Here is a 23,459-nt window from a genome sequence, read left to right as displayed (position 1 = left end):
ATTATCTGGCTAATTAATGGGGGCCTCAAGGGATAAAATGGACTGGTGTGGGGTTATGGAATAAAATTGACTGGTGTGGGGGCCTTGAAACACTTCCTCTGCTTGCACCAAAGACAGTACAGCATGGAGATAGGCTGAAACTGCTTCTCCAATAAAAATCGCTGATAACACTTGTAGGCGATGTTATGGCGACCTTGGCTAGCAATGCTCATACGTAGAAACACATCATCGGGGCTAATGGTCGTCTCGCGCCGAACTGCGCATGTGCAGGCCGTCAAAATCAAAGGCACTCCTTCGATATAAAGTTGTTTTTGACGAAATTGAAAATGTGTCAGTTTGTCACTTTCATGAGGTTGGAGTAATAACATGTTCAACTACTTAAGACACTGTCTCGAATATTGTTTGTGCCTTTTAGATTGAGAAAATTAACAACCAGGTAAGAATTTTTCACTTCTCTTATTGACTTCTCAAAACCCAGCCTGGTCTGTTTGGGTTGTTTCACAAGCGTTCCGGGAAGCCTCGCAATGTTGCGTCTGAGTTTAGAAACTTTGCTTTCGCTTTGAAGTCCACAATGTAGAAGGGAAGTTCTAAGGTTTGAGCTAGATAGATGGTGATAGCCTGAGAGATCAGCCAATTAAAACCTGTTCCTGCTATAGTGTGCTTTCGAGCGAATCACTTGTCAAGTAGATGACAATCGTCACCGCCTTTCAAAGTGTGTAGCATTATGGGGATAAAAATTGTCTGACTTGCGCCTACATGTCGAATATAAAAAGTGTATTTATTTTTCGTGTCACTTTCTATTTCTTATTAAAATATATATATTTTTCTATCTGCATTGTTAGTCTACACCTGTTGTTTACGAAGCATGTGACGAATAACATTTGATTTGAGGTCTTTGCGCTGCATGCCAACAACACAGACAGTGTCCTTCGCTCCGGCTTGCTGCAGTAAGGAGTGAGGGAAGTAGCTAGATAGTGTAGCCAATATCAGACATAGGGATTTTCACCGAAAATGTACAACTACGGCATTAACATCTAACGTAAAAAAATGTTTAGATACCGCCCAACAATTCAGATAAAAACAATTATTCTGAACACTCCCATGTTCCAAGTTTTTTGCCATAAACTACCTAACTGGGAAGGGCTCATTCAGTGTTGCCAACTAATTTGCAGGTTAAGTTGCTAGAGGCAGGTTGATTTATTGCTAAAAGTTGCTAAATGACGTTGTGATGTCATTGCGTAGAATACACAATAACGTTACTCAAATTGACTGTCCATCTCGGCGAAAAAATATGTTTTGACATTTGTTCAGGTACAGACTCCCACTCTTTTCTGTACTTCTGGCTGTACAATTTTGATTGAGACATGTTGATTGATGTTGTAAGTTCTGTTCAAGATCAAACATTCGTGACCAACTATATTCATTGGGTTTGTCTGGTCGAACCTCCCTGCTGCTGCAGTCAGCCAACAATGATTTGCAATGTACTGAAATTGCTGCTGGCCTTCTGCTGACGTCACTCACAATGCACTTTTGCAGCCAGGCACGTGTGTTGTGACTGAGTGTGTGACAGAAAATCGTTTTTGCGTCATTTAGAGGGAAAATACGTGCATTTTAGCGTTTGAGTGACTTTTCAAAAGTTGCTAAAATTTCCAAATACATTTTAAAAGTAGTTATTTGTTGCTAGACTTGGTGCTCCGGTACCGCTTGCTGTGTGGTAGCAGAGAAAACAGTTAATGACTTGGTTGACTGGAGTCTCTGACAATTTTGGGGGCTTTTCTCTGACACCTAGTATATACTGTGGGTCCTGGATGGCAGAAAGCTTGGCCCCAGTGATGTACTGGGCCGTACGCACTACCCTCTGTAGCGCCTTATGGTCAAATGCAGAGCAGTTGCCATACCAGGCAGTGATGCAACTGGTCAGGAACCTCTCAATGGTGCAGCTGCCAAATCTTTTGTGCTATCGTGCCCTCTTCACGACTGTCTCGGTGTGTTTGGACCATTATAGTTTGTTGGTGGTGTGGACACCAAGGAACTTAACTCTTGACCCGCTCCACTACAGCCCTGTCGATGTTAATGGGGGCCTGTTCAGGCCGCCTTTTCCTGTAGTTCATGATCAGCTCCTTTGTCTTGCTCACATTGAGGGACAGGTTGTTGTCCTGGCACCACACTGCCAGTTCTCTGACCACCTCCCTATAGGCTGTCTCATCGTTGTCGTGATCACTGTTGTGTCATCAGCAAACTTAATGATGGTGTTGGAGTTGTGTTTGGCCATGGAGTCATGTATGAACAGGGAGTACAGGAGGGGACTAAGTACACACCCTTGAGGGGCCCCAGTGTTGAGGATCAGCATGGCTGGTGTGTTGTTGCCTACCCTTACCACCTGGGGGCGTCCCATCAGGAAGTCCAGGATCCAGTTGCAGAGGGAGGTATTTACGCTGAGCTATAGTCAATGAACAGCATTCTCACATAGGTGTTCCTTAAGTCCAGGTGGGAATGTGCAGTGTGGAGTGCGATTGAGATGGCATCATCTGTGGATCTGTTGGGGCGGTATGGTATGTGAATTGGAGTGGGTCTAGGGTATCCGGGAGGATGCTGTTGATGTGAGCCATGATCCGCCTTTCAAACCACTTCATGGCTACCGACGTGAATGCTGCGGGGCGGTAATCATTTAGGCAGGTTACCTTCGCTTCCTTGGGCACAGGGACTGTGGTGGTCTGCTTGAAACATGTAGGTATTACAGACTCGGTCAGGGAGAGATTGAAAATGTCAGTGAAGACACTTGCCAGTTGGTCCGCGCATGCTTTGAGTTCACGTCCTGGTAATCTGTCTTGCCCCGTGGCTTTGTGAATGTGTACCTTGCTCACATCGGCTACTGAGAGCATTATCACACAGTCGTCCAGAACAGGTGGTGCTCTCGGGCATGCTTCAGTGTTGCTTGCCTCAAAATGAGCATAAAAGGCATTTAGCTCGTCTGGTAGGGTCGTGTCACTGGGTAGCTAGCATCTAGGTTTCCCTTTGTAGTGCGTAATAGTTTTCAAGCCCTGCCACATCTGATGAGCGGCAGATCCGGTGTAGTAGGATTCAATCTTAGTCCTGTATTGACTCTTTGCTTGTTTGATGGTTTGTCTGAGGGCTTAGTGGGATTTCTTATAAGTGTTCGGATTAGTGTTCGGCTCCTTGAAAGCGGCAGCTCTAGCCTTTAGCTTGATGCGGATGTTGCCTGTAATCCATGGCTTCTGGTTGGGATATGTACGTACGGTCGCTGTGAGGACGACATCGTCAATGCACGTATTGATGAAGCCAATGACTGAGGTGGTATAATCCTCAATGCCATTGGATGAATCCCGGAACATATTCCAGTCTGTGCTAGCAAAACAGTCCTGTAGCATCCGCGTCATCTGACCACTTCCGTATTGAGCGAGTCACTGGCACTTCCTGCTTTAGTTTTTGCTTGTAAGCAGGAATCAGGAGGATAGAATTATGGTCAGTGCCGATGGAGGGCGGGGGATATCTTTGTATGCATCTCTGTGTGTGGAGTAAAGGTGGTCTAGAGCTTTTGTTTTCCTCTGGTTGCACATGTGACATGGTAGAAATTAAATGAAATGAGGTAAAACTGATTTAAGTTTGCCTGCATTAAAGACCCCGCACTTGGAGCGCTGCTTCTGGATGAGCATTTTCTTGTTTGCTTATGACCTTATACAGCTCATTGAGTGTGGTCTTAGTGCCAGCATCGGTTTGTGATGGTAAATAGACAGCTACGAATAATATCGATGAGAACTCTCTTGGTAGATAGTGTGGTCTACAGCTTATCATAAGGTACTCTACCTCAGGCGAGCTATACCTCGAGACTTCTTTATTATTTTACATTGCGCACCAGCTGTTATTGACAAATAGACTCTCACCCCCACCCCTCGTCTTACCAGCTTCTCTGTCCTGCCGGTGCGTGGAAAATCCCGCCAGCTCTATATTATCCCTGTCGTCGTTCAGCCACAACTCAGTGAAAGATAAGATATTACAGTTTTTAATGTCTCGTTGGTAGGATAATCTTGATCGTAGGTCATCGATTTTATTTTCCTATAATTGCACGTTGGCCAATAGAACGGATGGCAATGGAAGTTTACTCACTCGCCTACGAATTCTCAGAAGGCAGCCCGACCTCTCTCCCCTTTTTCTCTGTCTTTTCTTTCTCGCAAATGATGGGGATTTGGGACTGTTCCCGAGAAAGCAGTATATACATTGCGTCGGACTTGTCGGACTCGTTAAAGGAAAAAGCATCTTCCAGTTCGAGGTGAGTAATCGCTGTTCTAATGTTCAGAAGTTGTACTATAAAGAAAAGAAAAAAGAGCCCAACTTACTTCTAACAGACCCTCCCCCATCCCCCAAGCAACGGCTCAGCCACCAAGTGGTAGGCCACACAAGCTCACAGAATGGGACCGCTGAGTGCGTAGTGTGTAAAAACCTTCTGTCCTCGGTTGCAACACTCACTACTGAGTTCCAAACTGCCTCTGGAAACAACATCAGCACAAGAACTGTTCCTCGGGTGCTTCATGAAATGGGTTTCCATGGCCGAGCAGCTGCACACAAGCCTAAGATCACCATGCGAAATGTCAAGCGACGGCTAGAGTGGTGTAAAGCTCGCCGACATTGGACTCTGAAGCAGTGGAAACGTTCTCTAGAGTGATGAATCACACTTCACCATCTGGCAGTCCGAGGGACGAATCTGGATTTGGCGGATGCCAGGAGAAAGCTACCTGCCCGAATGCGTAGTGCCAACTGAAAAGTTTGGTGGAGGAGGAATAATGGTCTGGGGCTGTATTTCATGGTTCTGTCTGTAGTTTTTGCCTCAATATATTTCATGATGTGTAACAACAATGTGCCAAATCTTGATTTAGTGCGGTAAGCCGCCTCAATGTTTGCAGCCGTAGGTGATATCTTTCTACGAGCTGATATGTCATCAGTATTGTGGAATAATTATAACGTTACAGTATGTTTTAAATCGAGAAATCTGATCTAAAAACTGTGCAGCCTTTATTTTGATCCTGTCAGTATCGACACTATGTCTCAACGACGCACTTGGAGAACGTTCTCTCTGTGTGGGGTTTTGGGAAACACCTGCTACATCTTAGGCCATTGTAGGACAGATGCATCGTTAAAACACTCGTAAGCCTAAGTTCCATCACTATCGCGTAACTGGGCTCTGGGCTGTGTATGTAAATATCTTAAAATTTGTTTCCTAACACCCCCACATGATCCGACTAAGCATTTCAAGGGCCAAAGGATGCTCAGGGAAATAATTATTACAAATATATTTTGGAGTTATTTTCATTAAATTAACACATACAGTGATTGATTAGACATACAGTGAGGATGATTTAATTTACAAAGACTGCATGGGGATTTAAGTTTACACTGAAAACGTTTTACAATCCTGGAAATGATATATAAAAATTAATAATACAAATGTGTCCCTCTGCTGCTAAATGAATATAGGGGAAACACTGGTGTGTTTGTGTGTGTGTGTGTGTGTGCCTATACATGCTGTGTTTAGAATACAGCAGCTGCCATCTGTCCCACTCTGCACTGGACAGTGTCTGTTAGACAGATGGCCCCACCCTGAACAGCTGAGTATGGAGACAGGGCAGGGCACCACTACTAAACACCACTACATCCTCGGCTGCCCCACCCACCATACATTACCCCGGTGCAATCTCTAGTTCAATCATGTCAAATATGTCTCTCTTTTCTTCTCTGTCTCTCACTTACACAGTCTTTCAGTTCCTTAATCTAAATAGCTAGTTTTTTCCTCTGTATTTTATCTCAAATCAAGATGTGTACTGACATTACAGTTGTACCACATGGTGAATAAATACTATGCCCATCTCCAACACTCCAACCATCATTAGAATCAGGCAGGCTGTACATGTACTTTGGGATGTTTTCATTAAGAAATTGCTTCTCCATTTCTACACTGACCACAAGAGGGCATGACGCACCCAGGTACGACTGAATTGGAGAGGGGTTTGGAATTATAAATTATGGGTGCACTGACTGCTTGTATCAAACTTTGAACTTATTGGCATTGTCCCAAACCAGAAACACATTCCATAACCTGTTAATTCTCCCATCACTCATCTCTCTCTGCAATCTAGAGCCTGGCACCACTCTCACTCTCAGTTTACTCAGTACTGATTAGCCTACAGCCCGATACTACAGAATGCACCAAGGGCAAAATTGTGGTGTAGATATTGTGGGGGACGAACAGTAGAAGGGGGTCCTCCCCTGGATTTTCTTTTGACATTTGAAAACACATTTCTTGCAATTCAACACAGTTTGACATGACTTCAGGGGTATTTTAAAGGCAATGCTACCAAATATTAGTTGAGTGTATGTAAACTTTTGACCCACTGGGAATGTGATAACAGAAATAAAAGCTGAAGTAAATCATTCTCTACTATTATTCTGACATTTCACATTCTTAAAATAAAGTGGTGATCCTAACTGACCTAAAACAGGGAATTTTTACAAGGATTAAATGTCAGGAATTGTGAAAAACTGAGTTTAAATGTATTTGGCTAAGGTGTATGTAATCTTCCAACTTCATGTACATCATATGTACATCATGCAGTTGAATGGGACACAATTTTATACAAATAAAGGTCACCTGTTGCATGTAAAACAACATTACACCCACTTACTTGAGATTTAGAACATTTAACTTTTCTTTCTGTACAATCAGTGTAAACAGATATGAAGTCAATAAATGAAGTGAATAAATATAAGAGTGTCATGAATAAATACTTTTGAGTTAGAGAAAGATTGAAAGAGCAAGAGAGAGAGAAATGTGCTGTGGGACGAGTCAGCTCTTTTCTGCCTGGAGGATACATATTTCAAATTCAAAGAAAAAACAACGAATTGATGTAGCCTATACAACTCAGACCGTAATCAACTTGAATGTTATTATTTTGGGTGTATGAACTAGGGTTCAAGAATTTCATTGACATACGTGTTACACTATAGCCTACAGCACCCGACATCACAGGAAGGCCAAAAAGATCATCAAGGACATCAACCACCCGAGCCACGGCCTGTTCACCCCGTTATCATTAAGAAGGCGAGTTCAGTACAGGTGCATCAAAGCTGGGACTGAGAGAGTGTAAAAACAGCTTCTATCTCAAGACCGTTAAGACTTTTAAATAGCCATCACTAGCCGGCTACCACCCGGTTACTCAACCCTGCACCTTAGAGGCTCCTGCCCTATATACATAGACATTCAATCACTGGCAACTTTAATAATGGATCACTAGTCATAATGTTTCCATACTGCTTTACTCATATCACATTTCAGGAGAAGACCCAGATGCAGACAGTGTTGAAGTAACAATAGTTTATTACTAGAACAGGGGGCAGGCAAAATGACAATTCAAGGGCAGGCAGAGGTCAGTAATCCAGGGTGGTGTGGCAAGGTACAGAATGGCAGACAGGCTCAGGATCAGGGCAGGCAGAATGGTCAAAACCGGGAAAACTAGAAAAGAGGAACTAGAAAAAGACAGGAGCAAGGGGAAAACCGCCGGTAGGCTTGACGAACAAAATTAACTGGCAACAGACAAACGGAGAACACAGGTATAAATACAGTGGCTTGCGAAAGTATTCACCCCCTTGGAATTTTTCCTATTTTGTTGCCTTACAACCTGGAATTAAAATAGATTTTTTGGGGGGGGGTTGTATCATTTGATTTACACAACATGCCTACCACTTTGAAGATGCAAAATATTTTTTATTGTGAAACAAACAAGAAATAAGACAAAAAATCTGAACTTGAGCGTGCATAACTGTTCACCCCCCCAAAGGCAATACTTTGTAGAGGCACCTTTTGCAGCAATTACAGCTTCACGTCTCTTGCGGTATGTCTCTATAAGCTTGGCACATCTAGCCACTGGGATTTTTGCCCATTCTTCATTGCAAAACTGCTCCAGCTCCTTCAAGTTGGATGGGTTCCGCTGGTGTACAGCAATCTTTAAGTCATACCACAGATTCTCAATTGGATTGAGGTCTGGGCTTTGACTAGGCCATTCCAAGACATTTAAATGTTTCCCCTTAAACCACTCAAGTGTTGCTTTAGCAGTATGCTTAGGGTCATTGTCCTGCTGGAAGGTGAACCTCCGTCCCAGTCTCAAATCTCTGGTAGACTGAAACAGGTTTCCCTCAAGAATTTCCCTGTATTTAGAGCCATCCATCATTCCTTCAATTCTGACCAGTTTCCCAGTCTCTGTCGACGAAAAACACCCCCACAGCATGATGCTGCCACCATGCTTCACTGTGGAGATGGTGTTCTCGGGGTGATGAGAGATGTTGGGTTTGCGCCAGACATAGCGTTTTCCTTGATGGCCAAAAAGCTCAGTTTTTGTCTCATCTGACCAGAGTACTTTCTTCCATATGTTTGGGGAGTCTCCCACATGCCATTTGGTGAACACCAAACGTGTTTGCTTATTTTTTTCTTTAAGCAATGTCTTTTTTCTGGCCACTCTTCCATAAAGCCCAGCTCTGTGGAGTGTACGGCTTGAAGTGGTCCTATGGACAGATACTCCAATCTCCGCTGTGGAGCTTTGCAGCTCCTTCAGGGTTATCTTTGGTCTCTTTGTTGCCTCTCTGATTAATGCCCTCCTTGCCTGGTCCGTGAGTTTTGGTGGGCGGCACTCTCTTGGCAGGTTTGTTGTGGTGCAATATTCTTTCCATTTTTTTAATGATGGATTTAGTGGTGCTCCGTGGGATGTTCAAAGTTTCTGATATTTTTTTATAACCCAACCCTGATCTATACTTCTCCTCTTCTCCACACACTTTGTCCCTGACCTGTTTCTTCATGGTGCCGCTTACTTGGTGGTGCTACATGCTTAGTGGTGTTGCAGACTCTGGGGCCTTTCAGAACAGGTGTATATGTACTGAGATCATGTGACAGATCATTTGACACTTAGATTGCACACAGGTGGACTTTATTTAACTAATTATGTGACTTCTGACGGTAATTGGTTGCACCAGATCATATTTAGGGGCTTCATAGTAAAGGGGGTGAAGACATATGCAAGCACCACTTTTCTGTTTATAGATTTTTTTTTGAAACAATATATATATTTTTTTCACTTCACCGATTTGGACTATTTTGTGTATGTCCATTACATGAAATCCAAATAAAAATCCCATTTAAATAACAGATTGTAATGCAACAAAATAGGAAAAATGCCAAGGGGGTGAATACTTTTGCAAGGCACTGTACACCGTGGATAATGGGGAAGATGGGCAACACCTGGAGGGGGGTGGAGACAAGCATAAAGTCAGGTGAAACAGATCCGGGTGTGCCAACTCATTTCAAATGTATATACTGTATTCTATTCTACTGTATTTTAGTCTAGGCTACTTTGACATTGCTCGTCCTAATATTTACACTACCGTTCAAAAGTTTGGGGTCACTTAGAAATGTCCTTGTTTTTTAAAGAAACCCTCATTTTTTTGTCCATTAAAATAACATCAAATTGATCAGAAATAAAGTGTAGACATTGTTAATGTTGTAAATGACTATTGTAGCTGGAAAAGGCAGATTTTTTATGGAATATCTACATAGGCGTACAGAGGCCCATTATCAGCAACCATCACTCCTGTGTTCCAACGGCACGTTGTGTTAGCTAATCCAAGTTTATAATTTTAAAAGGCTAATTGATCATTAGAAAACCATTTTGCAATTATGTTAGCAGAGTGAAGAGGTGACTCTGGGATGCTGGCCTTCTAGGCAGAATTGCAAAGAAAAGGCCATATCTCAGACTGGCTGTCACGAATCCCGCCGAAGATGGTGCCTCTTCCTGTTCGGGCGGCGCTCGGCGGTCGTCGTCACCGGCCTACTAGCTGCCATCGATTCTATTATTTTTGTTTCTGTTAGTTTGGGCTGATTGGGTGCACCTGTTTTGAGTTTAGTTTTGTGGGTAGGCTTTTTAAGGGCAGTAGGCCCGCTGGCTTTTGTGCAGGCTTGTTTCTCTGTTATTTGGTGTTGGATTGTTATGTGGATTTTATATTTTTCCGGACAGTTTAGTCCTGTGTGTTTGGACTGGTATTTTCATGCGCCCATGTGTTTTGGGCATGATCATATTCCCTGTCCACTGGAAATAAATCCGCGTTCTTGAATACCTGCTCTCTGCGCTTGACTCCTCCACCCAGTACTCCTAGCAGCTCTGACACTGACCAATAAAAAGAAAATTAAGATGGGCTAAAGAACACAGACACTGGACAGAGATACTCTGCCTAGAAAGCCAGCATCCCGGGGTCGCCTCTTTACTGTTGACTTTGAGACTGGTGTTTTGCGGCTACTATTTAATGAATCTGCAAGTTGAGGACTTGTGAGGCGTCTGTTTCTCAAACTAGACACTCTAATGTACTTGTCCTCTGTGGCGGATGAATCAGAATTAGTTGGGTAACAGATAATTAAGATGTTTTATTTGCATAATATGCTTATGTGAGATACTTGTCATTAGAATGTATCCTTTTGGACTATAGTGTTGGCAGTTGCACTTTTCCCTCAGCTAGGGCTCAGTCACTTGGGGCCCAGAAAGGGGAGAGGTCAGGCTTGTCTTTCACATGTCCCTGGTGCTATGCAGAATATCAGAAAGGGAAGAGGACAGAATGGAACATTGTCTTCATATGTGAATGTGTCTTTACCTATTCTTAAACCATGTGAAGGGATGGCATGATTAATGGGGAACCAATTACTTGTCTCCACAATGTCTGTGCGCCAGTCACTCCCTCCTTTTCCTATTGGGGGGAGGTGTATGGCAGTGTCTGGAAACATTGTATGTCCTCTCTGATGTTGCACTTATCCTGGGATAGTGTATGACCTAGAGGCTCACTCCCCTCAGTGAGCTTGTCCAGGAGTGGGGTCAAGAGGGGGTTTACTTGAGATGGGAGTATCTAGAGTTGATAATTGATATATTCCATTGGATGAGTTGGTGTTTTTGTACCATGAAGTACCAGGAACGAGATTAGAACCTCGTCTGAGGGACCAAACTCAATGATAATTAATAGTGAATGTTATCTGGCTAAGGGATACTCCTTTCTCAAGAAAAAGTATTTATTTGTGAACTGTTCCTAAGATCTGTGGTTCATCAGTGTAAGTTGAGAGGGGTGTATCTTGACTATAAAAGATCTTTGTACAGAAAAGTACAAAGATCTTTGGTACTTTTCAATGGTTCATTAGAGATAGTGCATCATTTAAAGTCAAAAAGGCTATTGCAAAGCTCTTATTAAAAAATATGTAGTTTAAGTATAACTCTGACTGGTGTGTGTAGTTTGTAACTCTCCTCATTTGGTAAAGCAGAAAAATTCCACCACACCTCTTGCTCAGTTGTGCACCGGGGCCTCCCACTCCTCATTCTATTCTCGTTCTGTGAAGGGAGTAGTACACAGCGTTGTACGAGATCTTCAGTTTCTTGGCAATTTCTCGCATGGAGTAGCCTTCATTTCTTAGAACAAGAATAGACTGACGAGTTTCAGAAGAAGGTTCTTTGTGGCTGGCCATTTTGAGCATGTAATCGAACCCACAAATGCTGATGCTCCAGATACTCAACTAGTCTAAAGAAGGCCAGTTTTATTGCTTCTTTAATAAGCACAACAGTTTTCAGCTGTGCTAACATAATTACAAAGGGGTTTTCTAAAATGATAAACTTGGATTATCTAACACAACGTGCCATTGGAACACAGGAGTGATGGTTGCTGATAATGGGCCTCTGTACGCCTATCGTAACGAGTGCGCTGAGAATCGGGAAGCAAGTTCAGGGAGTGAGTGTTTCAATAAATAAAAGCAACAATAAACACGACGCACAAACAACGCACCGGCATGAAAACGGAGTCAATAACACCTGCGGAAAGAACCAAGGGGAGTGACAGATATAGGGAAGATAATCAAGGAAGTGATGGAGTCCAGGTGAATGTCATGAGGCGCAGGTGCACAAGACAATGGTGACAGGTGTGTGGGATAATCAGCAGCCTGATGACCTAGAGGCCAAGAGGGAGTATGCGTGACACCTATGTAGATATTCCATTAAAAATCAGCTGTTTCCAGCTACAATGGTCATTTACAACATGAACAATGTCTACACTGCATTTCTGATCAATTTGATGTTATTTCAATGGACACATTTTTTTTAATTTTCTTTCAAAAACAAGGACATTTCTAAGTGACCCCAAACTTTTGTGTATATTTTTCTTAATTCCATACTTTTACTTTTAGATTTGTGTGTATTGTTGTGAATTGTTAGATACTACTGCACTGTTGGAGCTAGTAACATGAAGCAATTCGCTACACCAGGAATGACATCTGCTAAATATGTGTACAGTATGTGACTAATACAATTTGATTTATAATACCCTGAGCACTTACATCTGCATTTGAATCACTTGAATCACTTGTGTTTTGAAGAGTAAATCAGATAAAGAAACGAAACCTAGAGAGGCGTAGACAGGAATGTAACAAGACCAACATCATTTCCTAAATACCTGTTCAACACAATACATTTCTGGCTATAACATCCCATAACTTTGCAACCTGTTGAACTGACCCAGGGTTCTTCAGAAGGCACACCTCCCAGGTGAGCAAGATACTATACAATACACTCTTAGTATATGATGTAAGTATGACCTACAGCAATTCAGAGAGAGAGAGAGAGAGAGGTGTGCTGTCCAATGTCTAGAGCAGGGCAGGGGGAGGAGTGAGACCGTGTGAGGGACTTCATTCTTCAGCACTGCCGTTGAACTTGACAATAAAAAGCATCTAAACGTTATTCTCAGATAAGCTTCTCCTGTTCTGATTTAACAGATTCGTGGACTGTGAGAAGAGTTTCTCAACATCCACAGATGTGGTGGGGAGCCACAAATAAAGAGAAGCAATGCGGGCCTGAGTTTGCAGCCTGTCTTTCAGCTCCTGCCCACCAGTCCACTGCTCTCACCTGTCTGGCATCCTCTTCAGACACCTCACTCAAAGCAGGGATGATGTGCACATAGTCCTTCCTCTCTTTCCTGGGACCCTTCCACTCGTGCTGGATCGAATATATAAAGAGAGCTAGTCTCTGGTGCCTTTCCATCACAGCCTGCAGCTTAATGGCACATTCTCCATGGCAGCCTTGAAGAGCTCTGCACACACATCTCTCTCTTGCTCTGGAAGTTCCTCCAGCTGAGTGGTGGTGCCAGTCATCTGCCTCTGCCAGTGCTGCCATACTCCAAGAACATGTGTAGGTTCTGCATCTTGTAGCCGATGTTGTGGGCTTATGGCTCTGATGTTTTCTCCAGCTTCTTAAGGAGGACCACTAGCTCCAAACTGTGGTCGATGATGAACACATAGGCCTTTAGCAAGGATTTGTGATTCCCCAGCAGCTCCTTCAGATCCTGGACACACTTGGCAGGTGGTGGGACCATACCTTCCAGACCTACGCCTGCATGAGCAGGGTCTGAACCCAGATGAAAGCCACCAATAGGAAGCTCAGAGAGACAGAGAACCCTGTGCAGTTCTTCGAAAGGTCCGTCTACAGCGACAGGTATGGACGAACCAGAAATTTCACCAGGAGAGTCATGTCTTCTTTAATATGATACGAAGGATATTGTTTAGAATTCTATAACCATGGAAAGAGTTCTCCCCCCCCCCCAAAAAAAAAATTGCTGTAAGTATGTGTTAGTATCTGTACAGCTTCCATAAGTGCCTCTAATCACACCCCTCTCATTTGTCCTATGTTGTTGTTCTGTCTGTGTCCAGATACATCTTTGCAGCGAACCTCAATGAGAGTCTGAACGAGACAGAGTGGTCTATCTACCAGGACTGGCACGGCTGGCTCCACAAACAGTTTGGGAAACGCATCGAGCTGGACGGCATCATCTACCTTCAAGCCGCACCAGAGGTGCAACTAACTTAACTTCGATACACGTTCGTTAGAAACTTATCGTAGCAAAACATTTCAGTTTGGATTGTAGTAGATTATATAACGTAGCCTATTGGCTTTTTATTTGTACTGCCATACACCTTTATGCAAAAAAGAAAGAAAGCAAAATGTACACTTTACATTAACGTGCACTTATACCTGTGTAGTAACACTGCAATTACAATGGTACTTCTTGTGTGTTTGTGTGTAGAGATGCATGGAGAGGCTACATCTGAGAGGCAGAGAGGAGGAGCAGGGCATTCCTCTGGAGTACCTGGAGAAACTCCACTTCAAACACGAGAGCTGGCTGCAGCACAAAACCATGCGGCGAGAGAGGGAGGAAGGAAGTGTTGATGGGATTGTGAACGAGGAAGGGAGTGTTACGGAAGGGAGTAGGTTGAGGTACGGACGTGCGTGTGTGTGTGGGAGCATTAAATAAAAAGCGTACATTTTGACATTTCTATACTACTAACGTGTTTTAGAGACGTACGAGACAGGAAACAGGCTTGTTCCTCAGGTCTATTTTGAGCTGTGAATTTCCTTACAAAGATGGAAATGTACTTGAAATAACAAGGAAACAACCAGTAAATAGCCTGACCTGAGAAAATATGTTTATTGCATGAGCATTATGTGTGTGCGTGCGTGTGCGTTGTCGAAGTCACAAACCATATGTTTCTATTCCCTCCTGGTCCTTACCCACAGCATGGTATATGAGTATCTGATTGACACGCCCATTCTGACGCTGGATATCAACAAAGATTTTAAAGGGGACAAGGTCAAGGGTGCTGACGTGGTGGAAAAGGTAAGAAGTCGTATCAAACCCATTTGTTTTAAACAATGTCTTTAAATGGAAATTGGTTCTTTTTAATGAAGTGGTGTCTTTCAGAAATAGAAAGATGTGACTATATTTAGCTGTTATTTTGTTAAGGTGATTTCTGAAAACATACTGTTTGGAGGATACCGGCGGTAGTGAAAAACATCCTGTTATCACTGAGTACAGTCGAGGTTATTAGTAGAGGGATGTTGATAAAGACACACACACACACACACACACGTACGCATGTTTCACTTATGGAAATGAGGCCTGAAAAGCTGTTAATGTAGCTGTTTGACGTTGAAGGTAAACACCAATGCTTTGCCTGATATCATAAAGCCATTACTAAAACGCTACAGTCCTGAACATGGGAACACAGAACAGATGAACACACGAACAGGAACAATCACCCACAAACAAACAGTGAAAACAGGCTACCTTAATATGGTTCCCAATCAGAGACAATGACAAACACCTGCCTCTGATTGAGAACCATATAAGGCCAAACAACAAACCCAACATAGCAACACAAAACATAGAATGCCCACCCAGCTCACGTCCTGACCAACTAAACAAAGACTAAACAAAGGAAAATAAGGTCAGGAACGTGACAGTCCAGTTGCAGCGCTGTCATCCTTTGGCACGGCCAAGCTTAGCTCCACATTGGGTCCACATCAAACACTTGCACTGACCTGACAAACACATTTACACTGACACTAATATCCATATTCATTATGTGCTAACAGCTTGTTATGTGATTTTCTTCCAGGTCAAAGAATTTCTCAGTACCTTGTAAACACCAGTAGATGACCATCATAGCCTTGCCCTGGATGGCGGCCAGCAGTGAGGACAGATGTGGAACTTGTTTTGAAATGAATGATGTCAATTATTTTTTAGATTATTTTTTAAAGCATTTTAAATTTATCGACTTGCATGGGTACCTGCATGGGTAAACACAATATGATACGTTTGTATAGCTTGGTTTCACCTTCATATCCTCTCTGTTTTATTTATCAATATGAATGAGAAGGGGGAAAAACCTGAATATGTATTTCTTTATTGGAAATCATTTGTGTTGTTTTATGAACGCCTAAAATAATAAAGGGCTACCAGTATAAAGGAACCTAAGGAAGTTTTCTGTGATTCTTTTTCATGTACCGAATAGAAATACCGATATTCAACAATACCGACGACAGTTGCGTTAAAATAGATAGCAAATGGGCCTACTCTGGTCTTGGCACATGCTCTCGAAAGCCAACAGCTCGCAGATACAGTGTGGGTAGCAGAAACCAAACCACATGATTTGAATGAAAAGTATTTAATAAACATGAAAAGGTGAATGTAAGAAGTGCTCATCATTTCAAATAGGTTACGCTATTCAACAACATATAAACACACGAAATAGGTCAGGAGCCCAATAAGGAATACAAATGTATTATTTCGGCTATATTATTAAATCATTCTAGTCTATAAATTGCGCATATAAACTGTGATTTACATATGCCAGGCATGCCCTGAGCACGTGAAGTGAGCCACCCTATGAAGTTCATAATATATTTTATCTGTAGCCTAATAAACTGCATGGTTTACGGAGTCATTGCGTGACTAGAAGCACAAGCATTTCGCTACACTCACATTAACATCTGCTAACCATGTGTATGTGACAAATAAAATTTGATTTGATTTGACTCCAAGTTTCGATATGATGGTTATGTCAATATTTGAGCTAAAGACGTTTCCACCGCGCTATCTCGCATAATACATTTTACCTACACAAAAAGATCCCACCATGTCGAACCAACAAATTATCTGTCGATATTTATAAATTGTACAGAAACTTCCTGTTTCCCTCACAGCTGTCAGGATTTTTAAAATATATGGTATGACTTTACTCGCATAAAAACTATGGATGGAAACGTGGTTACACACCAACCAATCTGTTATTACCCAATTACTGTACTTGTAAATTAATTGATGATCAGAACTTCAGTGAAAAGCCTTGATCAAGCTGGCCCCTGTGAATAAACAGAAACTGACGGTAATCTACACAATAAAAGTGTGTGTCACAAATGTAAATGTGTGGGGTACTAGGGCTAACTTGCCCCCCGCAATTCACATTAAGACCACAAGATGTCACCAAATTATTTCCCCAACACTTTCACTGTCTGCCACTGCTGTTACTCAACAAAAATATCCTCTGTGTCATCACTTTTGGCGATATCAACAAAACGACTTTGTGGTAAATTGATAAATTTTTTGGCAATTTTAGATATATTGTAGATATATTCCAAGGAAGTTAGATGTATAATTGTTTTTTAAATATACAAGTAGGAAAGCCTTACAATAAATAATCCACTTGTTTAGAGAGAAACATTTCACTAATTTTTGAGTAAGTAATAATATGTTGAATGAGTGTGTTGGGGGCAACTCGCCACCGGTAACTGGCACCTGGGGAAGAGTTACCCCTTTATGGTTATGAATGTCTTTCTACCTGTCATTTAGACAATGACCAGCCCAGTTAGCGCTAGTTTATGCTAACTTGCTATCTAGCAACTTCACTAACAGTAAATGCTAGCCAGCTTGCTAGTTAGCATAAGCAGATAGGAGGGTTAGCTAGCAACCTTACAACGAGATCGTCTGAGGTAAAATACATTAAATAGATAACGTAACTTAATTGCAGTTGTAAATGTTTCCACTAGTGGCTGATAGCATTACAGTTAATTTGACGTTATTGCCTTTTAGCTATTTTAAACAGTATTTTATGTCTTTTTTATTTTTTTAAATAATTAACCTTTATTTAACTAGGCAAGTCAGTTAAGTACAAATTCTTATTTACAATGACGGCCTACACCGGCCAAACCTGGGCCAATTGTGCGCCACCCTGTGGGACTCCCAATCACAGCCTGTTGTGATACAGCTTGGATTTGAACCAGGGTGTCTGTAGTGACACTTCTAGCACTGAGATGCAGTGCCTTAGACTGCTGCGCCACTCTGGAGCCGTATAGGTAGATAGCTAGCTACATTTTTAAGAGAGAGTTTTTCAATTGGCATCTCTCCCCGTTTTCAGTCACATGTGGGGACTGGATTAGGTTTGAGCAGTGCAGGCGGTGGGCTCATGAGTTCTGCTCCAATTTTACCGGGGATAGCTTTACAATGTATGTACAAATTATAATTGTGCAATAGCAGAGCATAAGAGAGTTGCCACATCAATGTTACACTGAATTAATTAGTGAAGTTATTGTTATTACATGTTATATTGCAATGTTATTTAATGTTATTAGTTATATTCCATTCCAATATTATATTCCAATGAATACATTTTTTTATGAATTAAAAACAACTTTGAAAACCGTTTGCTCCTGAATGTCATTTGAAAGGCTGCTGGCATTTACAATCTTGCGTTATTCAAGTAATATTTAGTGCATTTGTACATAATGGATTGTATGGAAAATAAACTACACAGAAAGAACATATAAAATGAATGTGCAGGTGAGATAAAAAGAGGGACTTTACATCAAATCTCCTCATATTGGGGATATTAATGGTGACGTGTGCAACACCATTTACTCCTCATATTTTATTTAAATAATTAAAATAAGACAACTTGACATAGCTTTTAAGTATTACTTACTAAATCATTTCTAAATAAAACGGATTAAATTGATTATAACATACCTGTGTGAAACCCTATGCCATAGTCTTCTACCGGGGTGATTTGGCACCTCCGGTGGCCAGTTACACCATGGGGAGGGGGGCAGTTACCCCTCCCCGTGGTGTAAAAAAAACAACTAAAAAACGCCCCTTTTCTAAAAACATTTCATTAAATAACAAAAAAATTGTAAACTGTAGCTATTATTTCCCTTTATAGTTTATTCGTCTAAGCATGACCTTCATTCACATACCAATGTTTTTCCAAACGTTGCTTTTTTTGTGTCAGCAATTAGACATTGTTCTTAGGTGGGGGGCTAATTACCGCAGTTGCCTACCTGTAAAATAGACCTTTCATGTGCATAAAAACACAGAGTGTACAAAATATTAAGAACACCTGCTCTTTCCATGACATAGACTGACCAGGTGAAAGCTGTGATCTCTTATTGATGTCACTTGTTAAATCCATTTCAATCAGTGTAGATGAAGGAGAGAAGACACGGATTGAGTATGTGTGCCATTCAGAGGGTGAATGTGCAAGACAAAATATTTAAGTGCCTTTGAACAGGGTATGGCAGTAGGTGCCAGGCGCACCGGTTTGTCCAGAACTGCAACGCTGCTGGGTTGTTCACATTCAACAGTTTCCCGTGTGTATCAAGAATGGTCCACCACCCAAAGGACATTGAGCCAACTTGACACAACTGTGGGAAGAATTGGAAGTCAACATGGGCCAGCATCCCTGTGGAACGCTTTTGACACCTTGTAGAGTTCATGCCCGGACGAATTGTGGCTGTTCTGAGGGCAAACTGGGGTTTGCAACTCAATATTAGAAAGGTGTTCCTAATGTTTGGTACACTCAAGTGTATAGATGAGCTTTGAGTGCAGGCAGTTTGAAGGTTCCATTTGGTGCAATAACACAATCTTTTAGTTCTCAATGTTTATTATGATTTTAGTGGCAAAGCAGAATTCAAAAATCTAAATATATATATATATATATTTATATTTATGGATATTTATGGATTATGGATATTTATGGATTTAGGTTCCTCAATGAACCTAAATATGAGGTAAACTCCCAACAAGGCCCCAAGTCCAATGGATATATCCTCTGGCATGTTGATGTCCTCTCTAGGCTATCCATAGCCAGAATGATTTTGCAGTGCATGGTGATCATATAGGTTTCCTGTTATAGTCATCAGAAGTATAAGGAGGGTGAAGTCTGTAAATACAAAAAATTACAGAACAGTATTCATACCTTGGTTTTTGTGGTAAATATTAATGAAAAAACATCACATTTGACAACGGTTTTCATACACATACCTTGTTTATAATGTAGGGGCCTCTGGGATCTTCATTGAAGAGGTCAGGGAGGAGGAAGATGGCTGTTGTGACTGAGTCCTATAAGATTTTAGAGAAACCATTGATTCAAATGAGATGACACTTGTGATCTGCATAACATTATGAGACGAGCCAATAACAATTGTACATACCTTTGTGTGCCTCCTTGTCCGTATACCTGCAGACACAGACAGACACAAATAAGTTAGCAGTTCAGTCATTTGCGCCCAATGCGGGTAAATCCTTTAACATATTCTTACATATTCTTACCTCTTTGTTGATTGACAGCCATTGAGCTGTCCGTTTTCTTGTTTAGAAATCATTTTAAATAGGAGTGTCAAACAACACAGCCGTTTGCACAAATATGAAAAGATAGATGGTATCATCATAAAACATTATGAATTTAGATCATTCAAGGGAGAACCCTTACCTCTACTTGAGGAGAGCTTTCAATTTTTCAGTTATGTGCCTGCACCTGCTGTCTTCTCAAATTCAAATCCACATTTTTCTGTTGGGCAGGAGGAACTAAAGGGGTTCCTCAATGAACCCAATCTCCTATGGGGTTCTTGGAATAACTTTTTTGGGGCAATTTTCAGTGCCAAGAACTCGAAGGTTCTTTGAAGAACTTTGATAATCTTAGAAGAACCCTTGTTGAACCCCTAATTTTGCAAGAACCCTAACCTAGCGGGCAAAACCTGGTTGAAAAGACGTCAGTATGACATCATTTTATGATGTCTTAATCTAGTCACAAACTTGTTGAATAAAGACGTTTTTTTCAAACCTATTTTTACTGACATGAATATGACATATTTTTCTGACAACCATAAGGCTAGCTGGTCATAATTCTGACCACTATGGTATGCGCTATATTACCTACTAGTCAGGTTCTTCGAGGCATTGTGAGACTCTTATTAAAGAACCCCTGTTAGTGTAGAAAGTAAACAGGTACAAGTCAGTTTCACCTTGAATTTTTTTCTACACCGTGCTGCTGACATTAATTATTTCTCAGACTTTTTTTTTTTTTTTACCTCTACCTCCCATTTGTGGCGTGACGTTGAAAGAGGGATGGAACTTTAAAAATTGAAAAAGACACTCCGCGCTCGGAGATCTTCTTCAGACGCGCGCAGCGAAATACACAACGACCGCGAAAACTCGAAGATTTACTTAGAATGCTGTGATAGAATATATCGCGGTATGAATAATCTGAAACTCAGTTTCTATATAGTTTGTAGAACCGGCGAAATAACATTGATTACTGCCAGATAGTTTCACTATAAGCATTTCTAGACAATATTAGGCTACTCCTCTTGGAGATTTAATAGTCTACTTCTCAAAAACGGGAGAGTTGCTCTATGGAGTGAGACCCGTGTTGCAAAGTTATTTCGTTGTTTGAGACTCATCAACAACTTTCTTGATTTTATTGAACAAGAGAACTGGGAAGTCGGCTTCAGCGCGCCCCTGGAGTCATCCCTGACTAAAAGCTGGACATAAAACTCCGGCAGAATGAGCACAGATAAAAACAAGTGAGTATGAACCAGTTTTAAATCTGAAAAAAAGTTATTTTACAATGACCATAGCCTATCCAAAATTGGGACTTGAATTGTCCACTATATAGTGGGGCTGTTGATGTCTGTTGGGGCTGGGCATGTTGCGCTTCAAATATTGCCCCAGTCAGAAGTGGGGTCATTTATTTTCACGTTACTACTGAGTAGCAGATGTTCCGAATACTACGACTTGGATAGAGTTCCCATTTCAACATACGCTATATCCATTTTTCTGGAATCTAAGCGTAATTACGCATAGACCTTTTGTCGGCAAAAGTGTTCCATCATGGAAAATCTTTCTGTCATTGCATTGAATCTGGCATGGCATTGTGTACCTTTTTGAGAAATCTATTTTAAAAGCAGGGGGAAACGACTTAACGTGTAAATTACAACACCTTTCGAGGAAGGATGTTCAGCTTTGTGGAAAAGAGAATTAACAACGTGTTAACTATTTAGCACCCTACATTTGCTCTTATAGCTAACGGATCTTATAGGCTAAGCAAATGAGGTCTGGATAAGCCGCCTGTTACGGTTGCTTCTTCGAGACGGCTTGAGAGGGCACGGTAATCTTTTTCCCGAGATCCTGTCGCAATCAATTAGATAGGACGCGTCTAAAAAAAAAAACAATAGAGCCAAGTGTTCTCGCTCGTCGGGGTAAAATAATCCACGAATACAAACATGTCTGTATATAAAACAACACCACAAAGCATGTGGCACTCCTCCTTTAACTCTCCTTCAGTCCGTGTGGCCTCTGTTGTAAACGCATGCCCAACCAATTGTGCTTGCGTCTCAGGAACATGCAACCACGTGGAAAGTTTGTCTGTTTTTAGTTGTATAGGTTGTTACACTCCACTTATTCTCCTCATATCTAATCCTCCAGATGGCATTGCACTATTTTGCGCAGTTATTTGTACAGAGTATGTAATCCATTCATTCTGTAGATTTATTCTGGTATATGTCAGAAGCAGTAACTGGGGGGGGGGGGGGGGGGGGCAGACAGATCAGCTGGTCAAATGCATTGAAAAAGAAAGCAGAGAGATCCTTTGGATATATTTGTGATCTCCTTCTGAATAATTTCCACACACATTCAATGTGCATTCATTGCTTCATAGTTTAACAAGGAAACACATTTTTTAAAGTTCTGGCCACACCTTTAATCTGAAGTTGCACACTAAGAACCTTTATGAAAAATAATTTATTCCTCGTTCTTTGTTCTTTGTCTATGTTCGTCATCTATTTACCGTCTATCAGTGTATTGTTTCCTCTTTTTTCTGCTTCAGAGAAAACATACAGGAAACCATTGATAGACACTTTACAGACTGCATGGCACATGCTGGTTAGATTTTTGAAATCATCTCTTACTTCCTTGTTCTTTTCTTTCAAGTGGCGTCACACCTGTACAGGTATTGTTAGAGGAAATTCCAAAGTGACTTAAGACTTAAAAGTGCACAGTCACTAGGAAAGATACAGCCGCTGTTTACACAATCCTTTAGAGCCGATGGCAAGTTTCCCAAAGATCATTTTCCAAGCACACTGCAAAAACAGCCACCTTAACATGTGAGAGAGCTAGGGAAGCGCGGGTGGGGAAAGTACTTCACCCTGAACCAGGGATGAAGGCCTATGCCTTGATTAAGCAGGTAAGAGTGAATGCAAAGTTGAATGCCAATCAAACAAGACTACAAAAAACCGCACATGCCCAGACCAAGCATACCCTCCAAAGGACACAACAGTGTGTTGCTAGCCCTGAGAAGCTAGCTCTCTGTCACTATCTTTCTGTTATTAGCCTTGTAACTAGCTCTGTTCCAACACTGTATTAAGGTTAAACCCCCAGCCAGAGGCTAGGCTTAAGGACCTTCTTCGGGGTGGAGGACCTGACCAGGAACAGTGTGGTGGGATTGGGATTTAATGAGTCATGCTGTAAGGAGCCTGGGTCCAGGGATGATTTCTGATCCTATGGCCCTGGCCTGCTGATCCCACATCCTCACGCACTGACACACTAATCTGGGCTAGCCCAAGAGAGAGGTCACCTATATGCTGAGAGGTATAGTTAGCAAGAGGTCTGTTGGTAGTAGATAAGATAAGATTGTACTTTAACACTCTGTGGTGAAATAAGTCCTTGGTGGAGAGATTTTGCCCTCTGGTGTATCGACAGCCTATTCAGATTGAAGAGAG

The 23,459-nt window shown here is 41.7% G+C and overlaps 1 protein-coding gene across 1 annotated transcript; it reads left to right on the top strand.

Annotated features, from left to right (window-relative positions):
* The first annotated feature begins 310 nt into the window (after positions 1 to 310).
* On the top strand, positions 311 to 15,872 carry LOC120021551 (deoxycytidine kinase 1-like). The gene is made up of 6 exons (XM_038965343.1): positions 311 to 436; positions 12,851 to 13,565; positions 13,781 to 13,922; positions 14,155 to 14,345; positions 14,646 to 14,745; positions 15,527 to 15,872. Exons 2-6 carry the CDS (start codon positions 13,489 to 13,491, stop codon positions 15,551 to 15,553), a joined length of 537 nt encoding a protein of 178 aa, XP_038821271.1. The 5' UTR covers positions 311 to 436; positions 12,851 to 13,488; the 3' UTR covers positions 15,554 to 15,872.
* Positions 15,873 to 23,459: the final 7,587 nt, after the last annotated feature.

Source organism: Salvelinus namaycush, chromosome 26 (genome assembly GCF_016432855.1).
Source record: "Salvelinus namaycush isolate Seneca chromosome 26, SaNama_1.0, whole genome shotgun sequence".
Taxonomy (NCBI): Eukaryota; Metazoa; Chordata; class Actinopteri; order Salmoniformes; family Salmonidae; genus Salvelinus; species Salvelinus namaycush.
Note: the sequence above shows the minus strand (reverse complement) of the source record. Positions and strands in the feature narration are given on the sequence as shown.

Bases quoted from the DNA above. Each gene is read 5' to 3' on its own strand.
- LOC120021551 (XM_038965343.1), top strand. From the start codon at position 13,489: ATGAAAGCCACCAATAGGAAGCTCAGAGAGACAGAGAACCCTGTGCAG. The intron at 13,923-14,154 runs GTGCAACTAACT...GTTTGTGTGTAG, and splicing joins ACCTTCAAGCCGCACCAGAG to AGATGCATGGAGAGGCTACA. The intron at 14,746-15,526 runs GTAAGAAGTCGT...ATTTTCTTCCAG, and splicing joins GTGCTGACGTGGTGGAAAAG to GTCAAAGAATTTCTCAGTAC.